We start from the raw sequence: 21,705 nt of genomic DNA, 5'->3' as shown, positions 1-21,705 counted from the left end.
ATTTTAGATAACTATGTTGTTAGAAAAGGCTGATACCAGATCATGCTATAGCAGAAAGATCACTTAGTTTACTAAGCTGGGTCTAGCTTATGCTTTTTTGTCAAATCTGATTACATATTTGTTTGAAATGACCTGTTTGACTTTCACTGGGATCCTGAGTGTCAGTGAATAAATGATACTATTTTAGTTTTTCCACAAGTGTGTGTGCACTTCTCTAATGTTGTATTCTTTTTTTTTTTTTTTTAAGATTTTATTTATTTATTTGACAGAGATCACAAGTAGGCAGAGAGGCAGGCAGAGAGGGAGAGAGGAGGAAGCAGGCTCACTGCCGAGCAGAGAGCCCGATGCGGGGCTCAATCCCAGGACCCTGAGATCATGACCTGAGCCGAAGGCAGAGGCTTTAAACCACTGAGCCACCCAGGCGCCCCTCTAATGTTGTATTCTTAACACGGATCAAAAGTTCAGTAAATATTTTATTGATCTAATAATTGTCTTTTAAACAGGAAGCAAAACTGAAATTCTTTAGTAACAGTTCTTACTTCTAATGGACATTGGCACATAGTCTCTCTATATACACACACAGACACACACTTAAATTGTTGAAAGGCAATATAGTATGATATACAGGGGACTATGTCCTGAGTTGAACAAAACTGAGTTTAAATCCTCTGTCACATTTAAATCTTCTGTCACATACAGTTGTGTGATAGTAAGAATATCAGCCTCTCTAAATCTTGACTTCGTAATCCATAAAATGTTTTTATGTGTAGTTGTTCAAATAAGGTATGATAAAACAGTTAGGATTAATTTCTGACATATAGCAAGTAGTCATTAAATATTAGCTGGTATTATGATTTATATCACTTATTTTTGTTTATTTTTCTTCTCTCCTGCTTTGAGAAGATTTGAAACAACTTACCATGTCCTATGTAGAAACAGCTCAGTGGGAACCATTACAATGTGTGGTGGATAAAACTCATAAGCACTACCATTCTATATTAGATGTTTAGAGAACAAATGGATGCTTGGGGAACAAGAAGCTTCAAAAACTCTCATATGGATTCCAAATAGCTAAAACGTCCATATCCACACTCACAGAAGGTGTATGTAGCTGAAGAAATGCCAAGTTGAATATTAGCAGGAAACAGCATCAAACTAAGTGGAGTATATTCTTTTGCACAGTTTGCATAGCTCAGAAGCTGCTCTTTGTTAGGAATGGAGACTTCAGTTGTGCTTAAAGGCCATTTCAAAATATTTAGGTTCTTGTAAATGAGGTATCACCAAAAAAAGTGTATGGGATTCAGTGTCCAAATATGGACTGAATGAATTGCACTTGTCATTTACTAGCTGTGTGATCTTTGGCAAATGACTTTGCCCTTTGAAGCCTTGATTTCTTTGGCTGTTTAATGAAGCTAATAATACCTGGCTTGCAGTGCACCAAGAGAATTAAGTGAGGTACGTATAAAGTATGTATAAAGTACATATAAAGGTGTGTATGAAGTGCTCATCACAGTGTCTCTGTGTTAACTGTAGTTATCAAGTAGACTGTAGTTAACTGTAGTCATAAAGTAGACTGTGATATTGGTTGTGTTCAGTATTTTGATAGATACAAGTGATCTGTATTCAGTTGAGGTAATATTGCTGTAATATCATGTCAGAACATAACCAACTCAATATGTATAAACTGAACAATGAGTTTTCAAATTATTTCTGTAATAATAGTTGATGTTCACAGAGTATTATGGGACAGTCACTGGGTTAAGTGCATTATTGCATTTAATCTCCACAGCATTCCTATACTTTGGATATTATTTTGTAGAGTAGGAAAATGAAGCTTAAGAAGGAGAAATAAATTGCTTGAGGTTGCATGGCAACTAAGTGCCATCCATGGCCAGGAATCTAGCTCTGGTCGGCCTCCAAAATGCAGGCTCTGACCACCAGGTTATACCATCTGTTAATTTGTTACATAGTCTGAAAAGCAAAGAAAGAGAATCTCCTGTTAAACATACTGATCCTACTCCGACCTTAGGAAAGATAAAACGTGTTGCATCTCAAGGGCTTTAATTAATGAATAAAGGGATTCAAATACTCAAGCTACAAGCTGTGACTTTGAAAACTTTCCTGATAATAGAGAAACAGTGACTGTATTGTCAGACCAAAATTACCACCATGTGTAACCCATTTTTTAGCTTCTTTTCTTTTAGTTAGCCTCAAGTTCTTTTTTCACCTTGTGTCTTTTAAATGTACTGTACATGTGCTATGAACAGCACACCCAGAACCATATCTTGGCATTAAAATTCCATGAAGTCCATTTTGGGAGTCAGATTACTACACCTATTTTTAGTTCTCAACCACAAATTACTTTTTCCATTACACTTGTAAATAGTGATAAAGAGATTGAAACTAGCTCCTACAGCCAAATAAAAATCCTGCATTTGGTTTAATCAGGGCAGACCCATTGACTGGCATTAATGTAATTACATTACTGAGGCAGGCAGCTACCTGCCAGTGCCTCTTTCTTCCTCTCGTTAGCACTCCCCTCCCCATTTGCTGCTATATTTGTCTGCCTCCTTGGCCATAAAAGGCTGGCTATGTGGCTCTGACATTCTACTGCCTGACCACATGCATTATTTTTGAACTGGTCCCCCGAGTCCTGTCTTTAGCCCTGCCTCTTCACTTTTTTTTTTTTTTTTTTTTTTTGGGATTCAACCGCTGTGGGTTTTTCATTCTCCCATCCAGCTCTGCAGCCACATCAGAGCATTTCCACCACCGCCACTCCTTTGAGCAGGGGTAAGTGTGACACTGAGGCAGAAGAATGCACTTGATATTTGATGTGCTTAATAGCATTGCATGCGTGTGGTTGCTTTCTATCTTGTGAGTTCAGTGGTTTTCTCAGAGACAGGTCAGAAGAGCAGAGAAATAGCGAAAGGAAGCCCCTGGGAAGGAAGACAAAAGCAGCAGGGTGCCAGTTTTTGCTGGCACAGCTCTCCTCTCACATCCACACTGCTCTTTTTAAGTTAAGCTACTATTCCTGGAACCATAAGGGGATCATGGAACTGTAAGTGTGAGTCCAAGTACTCTTTCCAAGTTATAGTTCAGTTGTTTGGTTGAAATCTGGAATGGATGAGGTGGCAGGATATAATGTGTTTTCTATCTTCCATATGCCTACAATAGTCTCTGATTATAAATCAGACCAAAAGGAGGTAAATTAACTCTGAAGTCCCGAGTTTCTAATTCAGTGATTTTGTTCTGACAATGCCATGTGTAAGTGTGAGAGTGCATTTATGATATTTCTAACTTGGAAATAGTTAAATAATATTTCAGTGGCAACATAGATCCCCACAGAATGACCTAAAGTTAACATTTTCTGTGAATGACTTTAGTCAGCTTTTGACCTCTAATGCCTATACAAAAGTATCATATCAGGATTACAATCATGGAATTTGTATTTCTTCCAAAATTCCCAAATTGTGTTCAGAAAGGAAATGCAGGTCTTAAAGGAACAGAAGACAACCAAATCATCTTTCTTCCCAACGTACTCTAACTGTCATGTGTTGGGGATAATCTTCACTTACTTGATGAAGAATGAAGAAGGTAGCTGTACCTTCATTCCAGAGGTCAGAGTGGTGACAACTATCTCTGATGGCTTAAAGCCAGGCCCTTGTAATACATTATGGATCTGTCTGCAATATGAAGTACTATGAAAAATAAATATTTTGGGGAGAATATAGAAATAAAGAGAGTAGGAAGTAGCATTGGGGAAAGATTTAAAGATTTTATTTTGTGAAAATGACAGCATTTCAAGTCACGTTAGCATATATGAACTTAGTTTATAACATCATGCATAGGAAGGTCATTCATGATTTATTTTGATGTCCTTTAAATAATATTTGCCATGTTATGATGTACTATGTATCATTAAAGAAACTTACCTATTATCTTTATAACTGCTTAGCATACTTCTGTATTAGTATAGTCTAATCCTTTTGTTTTATCAAAATTTATCTAATAATTATTCATTACATATGGTAATTATTCTGTATGTTTTAGAACAGAAGAAGCAATCTATTTAAGGGTTGAAGCAAAGTTGCTTGCTAGTAGCTATTTTTTTCCTCTTGGGAAATGCCATGTAGACTGATATCTTCCATGAGCCCCAAGATAAATATTTCTGGAGTGCAGTTTGCTGGATTTTCTTCTCTAGGGAATACATACCAGCTTTTAAAAGAGTTTAAATAAAAAGTAGATTTAAACTTGACAAAAAACATGACAAGTTTAAAAGGATTCATTCCTTATTTAAAATAATCAAAAAAGAGATTTGGAAAAACTGATTATCTTACAGACAGTTTTGCTTATAAAATTTAATATTTGGGGAGGGGGGTTGGGGGGGTGGCGTTATGGACATTGGGTAGGGTGTGTGCTATGGTGAGTGCTGTGAAGTGTGTAAACCTGGAGATTCACAGACCTGTACCCCTGGGGAAAAAAAATATATGTTTATAAAAAATAAAATTAAAAAAAAAAAAAGTAGGTAAGGAAGAAAGCGGAAACCGACCCACATTAGAGTCTCTCCCAATGGGGTATTAAAGGAGATTCTCAACCAAAAAAAAAAAATTAATATTTAAATTTTAAAATGTAATTTATGTTTATTTACTTAAATGTTTAAATGTAATTTAAATGTTAAAAATAACATTTCAGAACACCCACAGAAGCATTAAAAATTGGGGGAGGGGCTTTCATAAAACTATTACTGCATCCAGGTAAGTTAACAATGTGGCTGATGGACTTCTGTCAGTGGACACAGTATTCAAGAAGCTCATACAATGTGAAGCCTCCCCTTCCTGTGCTAAGCAAACTTACCTTGGTTGTCAATTAACTATTAGCTCAAGTTCACAATACAAATGGCTACCGTATGACTGACTTTCGTACTTCTTATAAGAAGCCTAGAAGTCTTCATATTCTTTAAGGGAGCAAATAGTTTGTTTTGATGCTATACACTTTTGAAGTGTTTGTGAGATTTGAGAGAGTTCATTATAGGATAATACTTGGCTCTTGAACAACATGGGTTTGAAATGCATGGGTCTGCTTACACACTATTTTCTTGTTATAAATATAGTACAGTACTGTGATTATATTTTCTTTTTGATTTATTAATATTTTCTTTTCTCACTGTATGGGCCCACTTATACACAATTTTAAAAAATAAATATAGTGCAGTACTGTAAACATTTTCTTTTTGATTTATTAATATTTTCTTTTCTCTAGCGTACCTTGTAATAATACAGTATAAAGTACATATAAGGTGCAAAATATGTGTTAATCCACTGTCTATTAGTAAGGCTTCTATTCATCAGTTGGCAATTGGTAGTGAAATTTGGGTGGAAATCAAAGGTCATATGTGGATTTTTGACTGTGAGGGTTGGGGTGGGGTTGGCGCCTCTAGCCCCTACATTGTTTAAGGGTCAACCATATAAGCAGACTCCAGCATTCATTCCTAGGACTTCTCATCTGTTTTTTGACTTTATGTACCATCTATATGTTTGTGACTGTTGAATGTATATGTCCATCCTGGACATTTACCCTGAGCTCCAAAGTCATGAATCCAACTTACCATCCCACTTGAATGTCTAGTAGGTGTCTCAACTATAGAATATCTCAAACCCATCTCCCATTCTTTCATCCCTAACTCTGCTTTTTACACTCCTGCCCATCTCAGTTAACAGCAACTTTGATCTTTCAGTTACTCAGGAGAAAATCCTTAGAACCATCTCTCACCCCTCTTTGTTTCATGGACACAAACCCACAACCCTGAGATCAGGAGTTGCAAACTCCACCGACTGAGCCAGCCAGGTGCCCCCATAACAGCCTTCTAATTGGTATCCTGGCTTTCATTCTTTTCCCTCAATAGTCTATCCTTTATACATAAGGAAGAGTAAGTCTCAGCTTGGAACCTTCTGATGGTTTTTCAGCCTTTTCGCAATGAAAGACAAAATCACTACAGTTGCTCATCAGACCCTACACCATTCTCTCACCCCTAACATCTCCTATACATCCACCCTGCACCCTGCTCACTCCTTGCAGCTTCACTGCCTAATTGAACTTCACTGCCTAGAGTACAACATGCATGCACACACCCTAGTGTCTGCAATGGTCCTCCATCAAGGGCACTCTTCTGATATTCTCATGCTCAGATGTCACTTTTTTTTTTTTTCCAGATGTCACTTTGATGCTCAGAAGCCATCCCTGATGAGGCAGTTTAAAATTGCATCCCCCCTCCCTTTCCTGCTTTATTTTTCTCTGTTGCATTTAGCCCATTCTGTTATACCTTACATTTTACTTATTTTCTCTATTGACCATCACCTGCAATAGAGTAAAAGGTTCTATCTAAGGTTATCAGAGCAGGGATTTTGTTTGTTTTGTTCAGTTCTGTATTTCTTGTGCTGGAATGGTACTAGGCTCATAGTTGGTGCTCAGTAATTATTTCTTGAATGAAAACCACGTTGACTGTATACAGACTCTCCATCATTACATATTTTCCCAGATGAAGTCCCTATCAAGATGAAATGCCAGAAAAATGGAAATATACATTATGAGGAAAATGGAAATATGGAAATACACATTATGAGGAAAAACACAATAGCTAGGTAGGGAAACTTTGTAAAGACCTCCTAGATATCAAAACAAAACACAAAAAACCAAACCCACACAAGAAGGTGGCTCAGTGGTGGGAGGGGGCTTATGTGGGCTATGAAGTAGAAAGTTTGTTAAGTAACCAGTTAAGCTAACCTTCACATCCTTTCCATTTGCTCTTTGGAAAAGATTAGAGTATTTATTTTTACATATTGATTTAGATACCTTGTTTCTTAGTAGTTCACTCAAAAGTTGCTGCTTTCTTGTAGGTCACCTGGTTCCCTTCAGGGCACACCATGTCTCTGCCCTTTTATCAGAGGCTCCACCAGCACTATGACAGCAGCTACCGTAACAGGGACCTTCGCAGCACCATGAGCCAGTACCAGGAGGAGAAGAAAAGTTCTGCCATCTACACCCACGGCTCGACGGCCTATAGCAGCCGCTCCTCTGCCGCGCACCGCCAGGAATCCGAGGCCTTCAGCCAGGCGTCCACTGCCTCTTACCTGCAGCAGGCCTCCCGGGCTGCTGAATCCACCCATGCATTCGCAGCCAGTCGGAAGACAGCCTCAGCCTATGATTATGGCTACTCCCATGGGTATGTCGAAAGCAGCCCCCCAACCTTAGCTCAAAGCCACACTCCGAAAAGCCCTCCTACACCATGTTTTCTTTTCTTTTTGGTCAGGCAGCCCTACATTTAAATCAGGTGTGGAGTGGGGGACCTGAGTAGCTCAGTTGTTAAGCACCTGACTCTTGGTCAAGCCGTCTCCTTGTCCCTCTTCCTCTGCTTCTCCCCTCGCTCCCTCTCTCTTATTCTTTCTCTCAAATAAATAAATAAAATCTTAAGAAAAATAAATCAGATGTGGAGTGAGGCCATGTATTTGGGAGACCTGGGACTTATGTGTACCTGTTTCACTTTACCTTTTAAGTTTCACAGAGAACTTCAAATCACACTGGCATGTCTGGCTTTCATTGCCAACTGTGATATTGCTAGAAGCAGGGAAGTTTTGCCACAGATTGATTTCTACATTCAGTAGCAGCAGAGCCAGAAAATATCATTTCAAGGCTCACAGCGGGTTTCCTGGCCCTCAGAATGTTTCTACTTAGATGGGAAGCCAGTATAGAATTTAAAATTCACAGGTCACAGGCACCCAAACTACAGCAGAGATGTGTTCTCCTTTTTCGGTACCTGAGAGCCAATATTAGAATTCCGAGCCACTGTTCAGGCAGGCAGCAGATATTTTCCTTTCTTTCTTTCTTTCTTTCTTTCTTTCTTTCTTTCTTTCTTTCTTTCTTTCTTTTTAAGATTTTATTTATTTACTTGACAGAGGGAGATCACAAGTAGGCAGAGAGGCAGGCAGAGAGAGAGGGGGAAGCAGGCTCCCCATTGAGCAGACAGCCCGATGCAGGGCTCAATCCCAGGACCCCGGGACCATGACCATAGCTGAAGGCAGAGGCTTTAACCCACTGAACCACCCAGGCGCCCCAGCAGATATTTTCTTTAGCTAGAGCATTTTACACAACCAGGCCCCATCTCAGTCAGCCTAAGAATACCAGGAACAAACCTGTATTCTGATAAAAGTAGATGTACCAACCCATTGCAATGAGGGAGACCACACAGCAGAGGAAAAGAGAGAGTTACTATATTAGGAGTTTACATGCACGTCTGGTCTGCAAAGCAAACCCAGGGTCCTGTTTCTATTGGAAACCGTGAAATTGAGATAAATGAGGACTGTGCTATCCAGAAGCCCTTAACGTGGAGCTCAGCCCCTGGGTTGGGAACTGAGGCGGCTGCTTTGTGTCAGCAGCAACTGGAGTCATCCAGGCAATGTCTCATTCTTGCTGTTAAAATTTCAAACAGCAAACTTTCTGATCGTCTTTGATATTAGAGAAGAAAGTTTCTCAGTGAGTCTGTAGTCTCTTAAAGAAGGTTATCACAACCCTTTTTAGCAGCAGCGTCCCTGGGAGAAACGTTTTCTATGAACTTTGCCGTTGACTTCTCTGTCTGTTGTTGCAGCCTGATGAGTGCTGGGCAGATGCTTACATTCTCAGCCCAAGCCAGTTTTTATTTTCTTGGTATCCATAATGAAATGTTTCATGGCAATTAAAAAACGCTTGCAAGAGTCACGTGGTTTTATTAAAAATCTATCTATAGTCCGCAGAAGGAATTGCTGAACTTGAAAATGTAAACATTTCTGGGATATACAGTAAATAACCACCTGCTGCCTCCATTCTGCCTGTCCAAAGCATCTGGCATAGATTGTATTTTCTTAGTTATCAACATAATATAATTTGAAGTCTTACAAAATTTAAGCCCACAAAATATCTGTTAGGACAACTAGAAGAGGGTTTCTTTCTGGAAGTTAAAGAAGTTATTGAGGGAATAATGCAGTGGTTTGTATGAATAGAAATGAGGGTAGTTTGTGAAGGCAGAAATTCCTGAATCTGTGTTGGGTTTAAGCAGCACCTGATCTATGGCTGTGGTTTCTTGGGTACTGACAGGGACCTCCTGGGAGCTTGTGCTCTGTTCAGTAACAGAACCAGGGTCTGCTGGGGTTTGCCTGGAATGTCTGAGGGCCACGTTATGAAATTCCATTTAAAATGGAACAGGATCATTTTGCAATCTCGCTTCCATGGGATATTCACCAGGACTTGGTCTTGGCTGTAAATATGGAAATATTGTCAGTAAGGTGAATTAATTTCTTTTAGCACTTGCTTTAAATGAACTGCCTTCCAAAGGAAAGTTGGGAGGAATTAACACCATGTGTATGTGACAGCATCATTTTGTTCTGAAGAATGTTCCATAGAACATTAAGAACCCTATTTAGGAAAGCAGCTGTCTTTTAATAGAGGAGGATTACATTTTAAATATCCATTTTCATGAACTGTCTGTGCTGAGTCTATAGAAGATGTTAATGTAACTGCTTGTGTACTTCCTTCATTTCACCAGGGCTAAAGAATCTAAAGCGTTTTATGCATTTGTATTTTAAAGAGATTTTTACTTCTTCAACTCTATTGCTAAATTTTATGTTAAATTAATTTAATTTAATTATTTTTAAAAAGATTTTATTTGTTCATTTGACATAGAAAGAGACAGAGAGGGAATACAAGCAGGGAGAGCGGAAGAGGGAGAAACAGGCTTCCCATGAGCAGAGAGCCCGATGTGGGACTCAATCCCAGGATACTGTGATCATGACCTGAGCCAAAGGCAGACACTTAATGACTAAGCCACGCAGGTGCCCCAAATTATTTTAATTTTAAACAAAATCTTTTAACCACATGTGTAATACTCATATTTATTTATAATGGGATATATTATATTAAACATTAGTAATTAAACCTTTAAGTACCTTTAAATTTTGTTCAGAAAACATTTGCTCTGTTATCTTTTGAAGACTTAGCCATTTCAGCTTTAAAAAGCCTCAAATAGTAAGGTTTTTACAGGAAATGGAACTGTAATCATTTTTCTGTACTCAGCTTCCCATCATGTTCTTTCCTTCAATGTCTATATTTATGCAGGTAGGTAAGTTGGTAGCTATTCATTAATGGCTTAATGTTTGAGGAACTCAAACTTCTTGGTAGAAACATGTTGACCAGAAATGTTGACCTAGAAACAAGAGAGGGAAGAAAATGCCAATATTTTTTCCTTTGTGTAATGCAATGTAAAGGAAAAGAAAGTCAATCTAATCCTGGGGCTATTTTAGTTTTTCTTTTTTTAGACCTAGAGCTAACAGGTGCGGATAATATTCTTTGAACATTTCAAAATCTTCAGAATTCCTTTAGGTTGTGTTTTTGCTCTCTCAAAATGGAATATCGTTTGCCTGCTAAATAAAACATCTCTCTTTGGATTATGAAAAGTTGATTAAAACCCCTAGGTTTAGAAATGCAATTCTATGCAATGTATGAAAACACTAGGCTTGATCTATTTTTAGCCTCTGCTTTGTAGTTAGATGTCCAGTAGTAAAGTGGAAACTATGGAGATTTATATGTGCTCAGGGCTTGGCTGACCTCAGTAGGTCTTAAGAACAATGGCCTGTTCAGTGTCAATGTGGTTGTAAGCACAGATCAGTTACCAATTGAATTCTGAGCCAAGGGTTATAAAATAAATCCTGGAAGGCTTATTCTAAATGCCTTTATTCTTAGTCACAGTGAGGGAAAAAAAAACCCTAAATTAAAGTAGTTCAGGAAGACAAAATGACACAAGATTATTGTTTTATGCTAGTAATCCATAAATACTATCAGAGATTAAAGGAGAAATGGCATTCATAACTACCATTAGGCAATGATTCTTAAGTTCTATCAATGAATGGAGGGTCTTAGGTGATCTGAAATTATGTGCAAAATTAGGCACAGTTGAGAATTTGTTTTTGCTGTGAAAGATGGTAGCTTTCACCAGATTCTCAGAGAACCCTGTGACTCAGCAAAAGTCGGAACCACTGTTCTGGAAAGTCAACATACAAACACCAGGCAACCCCGTGTGTGGCCTGACTTAATGCCAATATTATATGAAATTAGGATGAAATGAGGCAGATATTTACAGGGGGTGTGTTATTATGAGAATCAGTGTTCCTTCCTTTGTTTTGAGTAAGCTGGATCATACATTAAGTGGAAATAATAAGTGAAATATTTTGTTATACTTGATAGAAATGAATAATTTTCAAAAAGCAGAGACAATACAGCATAGTTCTTGGATGATGGAGGGATTTAGAGTTGTTCCTCAACACTTCATAGAAATGGTAGATATTTAATTGCTTGATTCTAAAGAGATTGACATTCAGCCCATATGATGCAACTCAGCACAGCATCCTGTATACCACTGTATCCTTACAATAACCCTGAGAGGTTGAAATTACGTCCCCATTTTTTAAAATGAGAAAATTAGAGACCAAATTGATAAATAAGAAAATGAAAATTAAATTATGCCCCCAAATTAAAAATGAGAAAATAGAGACCAAATAAAGCAAATTGATTAAATAACTTTTCTCACTTACATTAAGAAGTGGTAGAATAATGATTTGAACCCCTATCCTATCCCAAGCCCCCCTCCTTTACATGGGTACCCAGTGACAGTTATAATCATCTAACTCTCCATGACCTCCTGGCCACCAGATTTTTTTTTGAAGCATCAATATATAGTTTTTCATTATATTTCCTTTTATTTGCCCTCTTTCTGGAGAAGTGATTGAGCACCAAAATAACTAAGACTCAGAGTAGGGAACAGGTGATCTTAGGAGCATTCACGAATGCCAAACCTGGAGCCTCACAGACTGTTTCACTTGTCACTTAGAATGAGACATAGTGACTTGCCAGGGACTACAGAAGTCACCAGTGTGGAGAAAACTGAGACATGAGTGACTTTCCTGGGGCATCCTGCCCAACATTACTTTGTGTTCTCACCTATGCTCATATCACATTGATCAACTCCCCTCGGTTGTTACCGAGATAATTAAACTATTGTTATATTGTTTTGAAACTATTGTTATAGTTTGCAAAGAACATGCTAATGCTCAAAACATTTCCAATTCAGACAGAAAATAACAGTGCTAAAGATAGAGACCACTAAACACAGAAACCCTCATCTCTTATTGGTGGGTCGGATTATAGCAGAGACTGAGGGGGACCTGAAAACTTTCTCCATTTCCCACCCTAGTGTGGTTTCAAAAGACGTTACCAAAGAAATCTACTGCCTGTGGACATTTTTGTATCTTGACCTCAGCTGTTGGCATCAGACTAGAATCCACTTTCTACGTATTCATTTCCAGATGTTATAATGCAAAGTGGATAGTCTTCGGGGTCAAACAGGCCTGTGCTTCCTTGCAGTTAGGCTTGTGACTTCTGAAGCTAGTTAACCTCTCAGTTTTTTCATCTATGAAGTGGGGAAAGAGTTCATCCCTCATGTTGCGAAGTCTAAAAGAAATAATGACATAAGGTACTTAGTGTAATAGCTGGCACATGGGGAACAGTCATTGAAGTTTAGGTATTGTTCACTCATTCAACAAATATTTACTGAGTACCTCCTGTGTGCTAAGCACTGCACTAGGTGCTTGGGATAAATTGCTGAACAAAACTGACAAAGTTCCTGCCCTCATGGAGCATATATTCTAGCATGGAGAGACAGGCCCTAAACAATAAACATAATGAAAAACACATTGAATTTTATATCATGCTAGAAGGTAATAGATGTTATGGAAGCAATAAAAAATAGAATAGACTAAGAGGGATCAGGTATGTGGGGCACGGGTGCAAGTCGGAATTTTAAATAGGGTAGTCAGGCCCCTTCAAGAAGGTGATCTCTGAGTAAAGACATGAAGTAGCAGAGGGAGTTATCTGGGGGAAAGTTGCACCAGGCATCAGGAATAGCCACTGCAAGGCCTTTCAGCAAGGAGCAGGATCGAGGCCACTGAGGGAAGGGAGGAGTGAGGGAAAGAGCAGGTGAAGATGACAGAAAGGGCAAGGACAACCATATAGGTACATCATGGGCCAATGTAAGAATTTTTTATTCTGAATTAGAGGGAACAAGTTGTGACAAAGTTTTGGGCAGTGGAATGACATGAGCTGACTTAAGTTGTCACAGGATCAGTGTGGCTGCTGTGTGGAGAAAAGACTGGCGCACAAGCAGAAGCAGGTTTCCTAGGTAGGAGGCTAATGCTGTAGTCTAGGCAGGAGCAGATGGGCAGTCAGAACAGATATGGTGGTCTGTTAGTTAACGCTGAATTCTGAATTCCACCAGATTTTTTCCATAGGGCTTTTCTGCTCCCATAGCCACATAGGTTTGAGGCTGCGAAAAGATCCATGTAGATATTCTGTATACAGTGAATTTTCTGACATTCTCTTTAGGTAATATGATGATGGTAAAACCATATGCTTATTCACCATTCCCCAAGACCCAACAAAGTAGCTTGTCCCATTGTTAGTGTTTTTTATGGTACTGAAGAAGAAAAGCACCTGAAATAACCATAATTATATGGGGATTTGAGTCCACCTGTAGAATCAAGTAGCTGAATCTGAATTACAAAAAATTACTGAACCGTAGACTGTTGTGGGGAATGAAGTTTGCTTAGAAAGCTACTGATACATCCAGGTTGTGTATTCTTATCTTTTCTCCTCTGGAAAGAGTCTTATGGCCTCTTTTCTAAATAAAAGCTTAACTATTATGTATAAGGAAAAAGCACCACGGTTTCTGGGTTACAAAAATCAATAGGTCAGAGGAAAATCCAGTGAAAGCAGAAAAGCCAGTTACTTTTCTCCCCCAAGAAATAGAAATACTTCTGCACCCCCCCAAGTTTATTGCCAATTGCTTCTTTAAAAGGCAGTTATGCTCTGAATCCCAAAGACATATCCTGAGTCCAAGGAGAGTAGCCCTCACCATGTGTCAGTCTCCTGTCCTTATTCTCACTGCTTTAAAGATGTGGCCTGGATGGATAGAGAGAACTAGAAGTATCACCCCTGATAATACCAGCTGTATATAAACAGCAGTTTGTAGATTCATGGAAGTGAAATGGGTGAAGCAGGAAGAGATCAAAAGCTCATCTAACTCAAGCCCTTCCTTTCACAGATACTTACATTGAGGCCAGGAAAGGTGTGGTTCATTCTCTGCTACCAATGCTTTATTTCCCAAAAATGTTATTTGATGGGCTCTTTTACAGGTTAAATTCAAGTTTAGGTGATACAAGACACTTCCAGAATGGCATTCATCTTCCCCGGACAGGTGAACCATCCTGTAGGAAGGAAGGCATGTAAAGTAGGAACAGAAGGAGTCAGCCAAATGTGGAAGAAGGGCAAAGTGGTACCTCCCAGGCTCTGATATGAAATGTTAGCTCTGTTGCTGGCTGGTTGGGCAGCGAGGTGTAACTGAGCTTCCCCACCAGTCTGTGAACTCTGGAAGCCCACAGGAACCGTTGCAACAGGCTTGACCTTTTCCATAGCAGCCTTTCTAGATGAAGCAAGAGAAAGCAGGAGCGTCGCAAATGAGGAAGGTAACTTCCATGCCACCCCAGGGACCATCCTCAAAGTGGAGTGGGATGTGGGTTTCTTGGCTGTCTTGTAAATAAGTTAGTAAGACTAACCTTAAAAAGTCACGGATAATTTTTAATTTGCAGATTTAGACTTTATAAGGCATCTCCTGATACTATCTTCAAGCATCTTGCATAATACAGAATTAAGGAAGTAAGGAGTAAACCCTTTCACTCCTGCTTAAAAATTGCTAAAATAGTCAGAAATGGATAAAACCTGAAGGGTATATGTAGATAAGAACCATAAAAGATTTAAATCTCTCAGTGTTTTACTCCTGCGCCTTTTCTAGAACACATGATTGACCTATATTCATGTTGAGAAGTGGTTGAGACCCCCGTGGTACTTGCTTTTAGATCATGGCTATGCATTAGCTGTGGAAAGTTACCAAAAAGAAGATAAAATGTTACTTATCAGTGGAAATTTAAATAATGGAAAAATAAAGCAATATATAGAAAAAATGTGGTTATATTCCTATTTAAGTAACTAAACATTTTTTAAAAACTAAAAAGGAGATATTTCTATGGATGAGAGTGAAATGGAGAGGGGGAAAAAGGATAAGTGTAAGGCAAATATTGCGAAAACAAAGAAAACCCCAAAGATGGTTGTTTATTATGATGCTACATGTCAGTAAATTTCGAGATTGATATTGATCAAACTAAGTTCATGTTTATATCTTATAAGAAGCTTTATCTGCAAAGTATATTAGCAAAAAAGAAAGGACTCAAAGCCTCCTACTTATCTGCTAACTTTGATGTTCTCCTGAAACCTCCACAAGTGTTGAGATTGGGAAATAGGAGAATTGAAAGGTCAGTAGAAAGTGTTGAGCCTGACATGATACCCATATCAAAGGAGGATCACAGAATGAAGTTGCTCTAAATCAGAAGTAGATACAAAACAACCTTTTCATAAAACCCCAAAGAAAGTATTGTCTTTCAAGTTTTGCAAGAGGGAAAAATGTGGCTGATGGAAAAGTAGAAATGAAAAAAGAGCTGGCAAACTTCAAGTGCTTCTTCCTGACCCTCCAGGGGGTCCTGAAGATGAAAGAGATGGAACTTCAGATGGAAGAAATCCCCAGGAGTGGCTGACTAGATGAGCAAAGACAGCCAAGAAGGATGGTTTTCTAGAAGCTGACCCATAGTTCACTAAAACCACTGCCTCTTCCTTTCTTCTGGTAAACAGCTGAGCACTTTGTTTATATGCAACAGCACTAGGTTGTAAATATATATGTAGATGCAGTTTTAAAGGGAAACTGTTGTAATAATAAAAAAATGAGTCCAGCTCTTTTGTGACCACGCAGTAAAGCTGAATGACAACACATACCTAAGTCAGCAATAAAAATTGAGTTTTTATTTTTAAGCTTTTGTACCTACCACTGTGTCATCCTAGGATGACCTACCCATCTTTAAATGTCCAGCTCTTCCACAAAGGAGTCCCTGATAACCCCAGACAGAAATCGTCTTTCAAGCCTGTGGACTCAACTTTTGTTTGCACTAGTCTTTCTGCCTGCCTTCCTCTATCCCTCTGTGCTTTCTTCCTTGATTGACATTGTACAACACGTCACACCTGGTAGCTTTTATTCCCCTACCAAATTTAAAGCTCTCAGAAAGCAAGGGTCTTTAATATATCTTCATATCTCTGTCCAGCCTTAGTCAGACATAGTATTTTGCAGACAGCAGAATCAGAATAAATCTGTTTCTAGACTCTGTTGAATAGATCAAATGGTTAAAGAAAGTTAAAAAATAAACCTGTGAAAATTTCAGTGCTACTCTAACATATAACACAGACCGAAAGGCTATTTTTGAGTTAACCTTTCTCCTGCACCTTCTAAGATATCGGCTGGATTGTATGCTAAGTTGATGTTTTACTTTATGAGAAACTATCTTTTTCCAAAGTGACTTTACTGTTTGACATTCCCATAGCAATGTATGAAGATTTCAGTTTATCCACATTTGTTATTTTCTGTCTTATTTATTATAGCCACTTTTGTGGGTATGTAGTGGGTATTTTTTTAAATATTTTATTTATTTATTTGACAGACAAAGATCACAAGTAGGCAGAGGGGCAGGCAGAGAGAGAGATGTGGAAGCAGGCTCCCTGCTGAGCAGAGCACCCTGGGATCATGACCTGAGCCGAAGGCAGAGGCTTTAACCTACTGAGGCACCCAGGCGCCCCTGTAGTGGGGTTTTAAATTGCACTTAATAACTAATGATATTGACCACCTTTTTATATGCTCATCAGCCATTTGTATATCTTCTTTGGTGAAATGCCTGTTCAAATCTTTTGCTTATCTTTTAGTTGGATTTTTTCTGCTTATTGTTGAGTTATCAGAATTATTTAAATATTTTATATACAAGTCCTTGTTTAGATATATATTTGCAAAATTTTTTCTCATTCTTTTCATTCTCTTAACAGTGTCTTTCAAGGATCTGAGCTGAAGGTAGATGTTTAACCAGTTGAGCCACCCAGGAACCCCTCTCTTTATCTTCTAAGAGTTTTAAAATATTAGCTTTTACATATAGAAATCTGATCCATTTTTAATTAAGTTATGTGTGTGATATTGAGTAAAGTTCTAAATTCATCCTTTCACGTATGGATGTACAATTGTTTCAGCATCATTTGTTGAAAAGACTTTCTTTCCCCCTTTAATTCCTTAGCACCTTTATAAAAAATTAGTTGACCATAAATAGAAAGGTTTTTTTTTCCTCTCAGTTCTGTTCCACTGATCTATATGCCTGTCCTTACATCAGTATCACATGGGTTTAATTACTGTTGCTTAGAAAAAAATTTGAAATTGGTGAATATAAGACTTCAAACTTAGTTCCTCTTTTACAAAAAATCTTTTGCCTATGTGTTCCTTCATATTTCTATATAAATTTTAAGGTCACCTTGTCAATTTCTATAAAGAAAAACATTTGCTGGGATTGTGTTAAGAATCATGTTGAAACTATAGAACAACTTTGAAAAATGTGCCATCTTAATAATACTCTCAAGTCTTTCAGTCCATGAATATGGAATATTTATTTAGACTTTTTTCACCATTATCATAATAATGTTTTATAATTTTCAAATATGTTTTATACTTCTTTGTCAAAGTTATTCCTAAATATTTTATATTTTTGGTAATATTATGAATGCAGTTGTTGTCTTAATTGTATTTTTGCATTGTTCATTGTTAGTACATAGAAATATAATTAATTTTTGTGTTTTGATTTTGTATCTTGCAACCTTGCTGAACTAATTACTACTAGCATTTTTGTGTGTAATTGTATTTCTTAGGATTTTCTACATACAGGATTCTCTTAGCAACAACTAAAGATAGACTTCTTCCTCCCAGTTTTTGTTTTTGTTTTTGTTTTTAACTGCCCTGGTTGGAAGCTTATATAATGTTGAATAGAAGTGCAAGAGCAAATATCATACCCTTATTCCCAATCTCAGGAAGAAAGCATTTATTTATTTTTTTAAACTATTAAATCTGATACTAGCTATAGATTTTTCATAGATGGCCTTTATTGCATTGAGGAATATTCCTGTTTTGTTGAGAGTTTTAACATGAGGAATGCTGAATTTTGTCAAATACTGTGATCTATTGAGATGATAATGTGATTTTGTTCTTTATTCTATTAGTATGGTATACTACATGAATTGATTTTCAAATGGTAAATCAACCTTGCATTCCTGGGATAAACTCCACTTAGTTTTATATTATATATGTTGCTGGATTCAGTTTGCTAATATTGTGTGAAGGATTTCTGTATCTATGTTCATGAGGGGTATTGGTCTGGTGTTTTATTATAACGTCTTTGGTTTTGACATCAGGTAATACTGGCCTTATAGAATAAGTTGGGAAGTGTTTCCTTCTCTTCTCTGGAAGAAATTAAGATGCAACTGGTATTATTTCTTCTTTTAATGTTTGATGGAATTCATCAGTGAGGCCATTTAATTGTGCAAAGATTTTAAATTACGAATTCAACTTTTCAATTCATTACTATTGGTCTGTACAGAATTTTAATTTCTTCTCAAGCTTGTTTTGGTAATTTGAGTCTTTGTAGGGATTTTCCTGTTTCATTTAAGTGATTGAATTTCTTGATATAAATGCATCTACCATGTTTACTTGTGAGCCACTTAATTTCTGTAGGGTTGTATTGATGTTTCTTCTTTCATTCTTGACTTTGGTAATTGTGTCTTTTCTCTTTTTTCATGGTTAGTCTAGTGAAAGGTTTGTCAATTTTCTTGATCTTTCCAATGAACCAACCTTTGTTTCACTGATTTTATTTGCTGCTGTTCTTTTTTTTTTCTATTTCACTAATTTCTTCTATAATCTTTATTATATCTTCCTCCTCTTTGTTTCATGTTTAATCTCTTCTCTAACTTCTTACAGTGCTCAAGCTATTAATTTGAGAACTTTCTTCTTTTCTAAGATAGACACTTAAAGTTACAAATTTTCCTCTAGCCACGGCTTTGCTGTATCCCATATGTTTTGATATGTTGTGTTTTTTTGTGTTCATGTAGTTCATACCTTCTACTTCCACTATGATTTCTTTTCTCACCACCAGTGAGTTATTTAGAAGTATGTTGTTAGTCTCTTGATACTTGAGGATTTTCTAGATTCCTTTCTGCCTTAAATTCTTATTTAGTTCTTCTGCTGTCAGATAATAAATTTTATAGAATTTAAATCCATTTAAATCAATTGAGCTTGTTTTGTGAGATAGCGTATGAATTGTCCTGAAGAATGTCGAAAAGAACATGTACTTTGTTGCCATTGGGTAAAGTATTCTAGAAAGTTCATTAGGTCAAGTTGATTGATAGTGTTATTTAAGACACCTACATCCTTGCTAAATTTTGTCAGTTCTGTCAGTTATTGAGATTAGATTATTTAAGTCTCCAGTCTTTTTTCTATTTTCTGTTTTTACTTTCAATTATGTCACTTTTTGCTTCATGTATTTTAGGACTCTGTTTGTAGGTGCATATACATTTGTAATTGTCATACTTTTCTGAGGAATTGACCCTCTTATCATTATGAAATGTTTCTTTCTGCCCCTAGTAATATTTTGGTTTAAAGTGCATTTTTTTTATATTAATATAGCCATTCTGGCTCCTTGTGTTTGTCATTTGCACAGTATATCTTTTTCATTCTTTTACTTTAGCACATGTGTGTTTTTGAATTATTTTAAAGCTATGATTTTTTTTTAAGATTTTATTTATTTATTTGACAGAGAAAGAGATCACAAGTAGGCAGAGAGGCAGGCAGAGAGAGAGGGGGAAGCAGGCTCCCGGCCGAGCAGAAAGTCTGATGTGGGGCTTGATCTGAGTACCCTGAGATCATGACCTGAGCTGAAGGCAGAGGCTTAACCCACTGAGCCACCCAGGTGCCCCAAAGCTATGATTTTTAAGTAATCTCTGCAACCAAGGTGGGACTTAAACTCAGAATCCCAAGATCAAGAGCGACCTGCTTCACTAACTGCACCAGCCAGGTACCCTTATGTGTCTTTGAATTTATGGTGTGACTTTCCTAGCAGCACACATTTGGACTTTTAAAAATCCATTCCGACAATCTCTGCTGTTCTGTCTTTAATCCCTTCACATTTAATAAAATTGCCAAAATGGCTGGACTTACATTTGGTATTTTTGCGGGTTTTTTGGTATATCTCATATCCTTTGTTCATTTGTTTCTCCTTTATTGTCCTGTTTGTGTGAAATAAGTATTTTTAGCATACATTTAATTTCTTTGTTTCTTAACTGTATTTTTTGTGTTTTTTTTTAAAGGAATTGCTTTAGAAATTACAATACACATATTAACTTACCCATTCTACTTCACATTAATGGTAATTTGTTACTGGTAGAAATAGAAACTTTGTTTCAATACAGTTTCATTTCCTCCCCTGCATTTTATGCTATTGTCATATATATTACAATTATATATATTATAAACCCAACCATGTACTGTGTTAACTATTGTTTTATGCAATCTTATATCTTTCAAGGAATCTAAAAGAATAGAAATATATTTATTTACCCAATCATTTACTTTGTGGTGCTCTTCACTTTTTTGTGTGGATTCGAATTTCTGTCTGGTGTCATTTCCTTTACACCTTAAGGGATTTGCTTTAGCATTTCTTGTAAGGCAGGTCTGCTAGCAATGAATTCTCTCAGTTTTTATTTGTCTGGGAGTATCTTTACCTTGCCTTCAGTTTTGAGTGATAGTTTTATTAGATACTGAATTTTTTATTGAAGTATAGTTGACACACCATTCTACATTAGTTTCAGGTATACAACATAGTGATTCAACAAGTGTATACATTATGCCCTGCTCACCTCAAGTGTAGCTACCATTTGTTACCATATGACAGTGTTACAGTACTATTAATTGTATTCCCTATGCTATAAACATCATTTTCATAACTTATTCATTCCATAATGGGAAGCCTGTATCTTCTACTCCCCTTCACCCATTTTGCCCATCCTCCCACCCCCCTCGCCTCTGGCAATCATCAGATTGTTCTTTATGTTTATAGGTCTGTTTTTTGTTTTTGTTCGTTTTGTTTTTTAGATTGCACATTAAGTGGAATCACATGGTATATGTCTGACTTATTTCACTTAGCATAATGCCTTCTTCTTGTACCCATGTTGTAAATGGCAAGATCTTATCCTTTTTTATCATTGAGTGATATTCCATTATATATATATATATATATATATATATATATATATACACACACACAGACACATACATACATACAAAGGAATATATATATATGTATATATATATATACATACATACATGTATATATATGACATTTTTTATTCATTCATCTACCAATGGACACTTGGTTTGCTTTCATATCTTGGTTATTGTAAATAATACTGCAGTACACATGGGGTGCATATTATCTTTTTGAATTAGTATTTTCATTTTGTTTGGGTTAAATACCCAATAGTGGAATTACTAGAATCATATGATATTTCTATTTTTTAAAATTTTTATTTATTTTTAATTTTTTAATCTTTTATAAACATATATCATTTTCTTCAGGGGTACAGGTCTGTGACTTATCAGTCTTACACAATTCACAG

The 21,705-nt window shown here is 37.0% G+C and overlaps 1 protein-coding gene across 4 annotated transcripts in view; it reads left to right on the top strand.

Annotated features, from left to right (window-relative positions):
• MYOM1 (myomesin 1) overlaps nucleotides 1-21,705 on the top strand; it is a 145,802-nt gene that overhangs the window by 9,861 nt on the left and 114,236 nt on the right. For 2 of the 4 annotated variants that reach the window (XM_032875672.1, XM_032875673.1), the window contains exon 2: nucleotides 6,894-7,219. In XM_032875672.1, the coding sequence (XP_032731563.1) occupies nucleotides 6,921-7,219 (299 nt within the window). In that variant the 5' untranslated portion in view covers nucleotides 6,894-6,920. Of the gene's footprint in view, nucleotides 1-2,479; nucleotides 2,791-6,893; nucleotides 7,220-21,705 lie in introns of those variants that run through there. The other 2 variants (XM_032875671.1, XM_032875674.1) reach the window with 2 other exon arrangements.

Source organism: Lontra canadensis, unplaced genomic scaffold, assembly GCF_010015895.1.
Source record: "Lontra canadensis isolate GAN:19392208 unplaced genomic scaffold, GSC_riverotter_1.0 scaffold57, whole genome shotgun sequence".
Taxonomy (NCBI): domain Eukaryota; kingdom Metazoa; phylum Chordata; class Mammalia; order Carnivora; family Mustelidae; genus Lontra; species Lontra canadensis.
The sequence above is the reverse complement of the archived record's forward strand: the minus strand, read 5'-3'. Positions and strand labels throughout refer to the sequence as shown.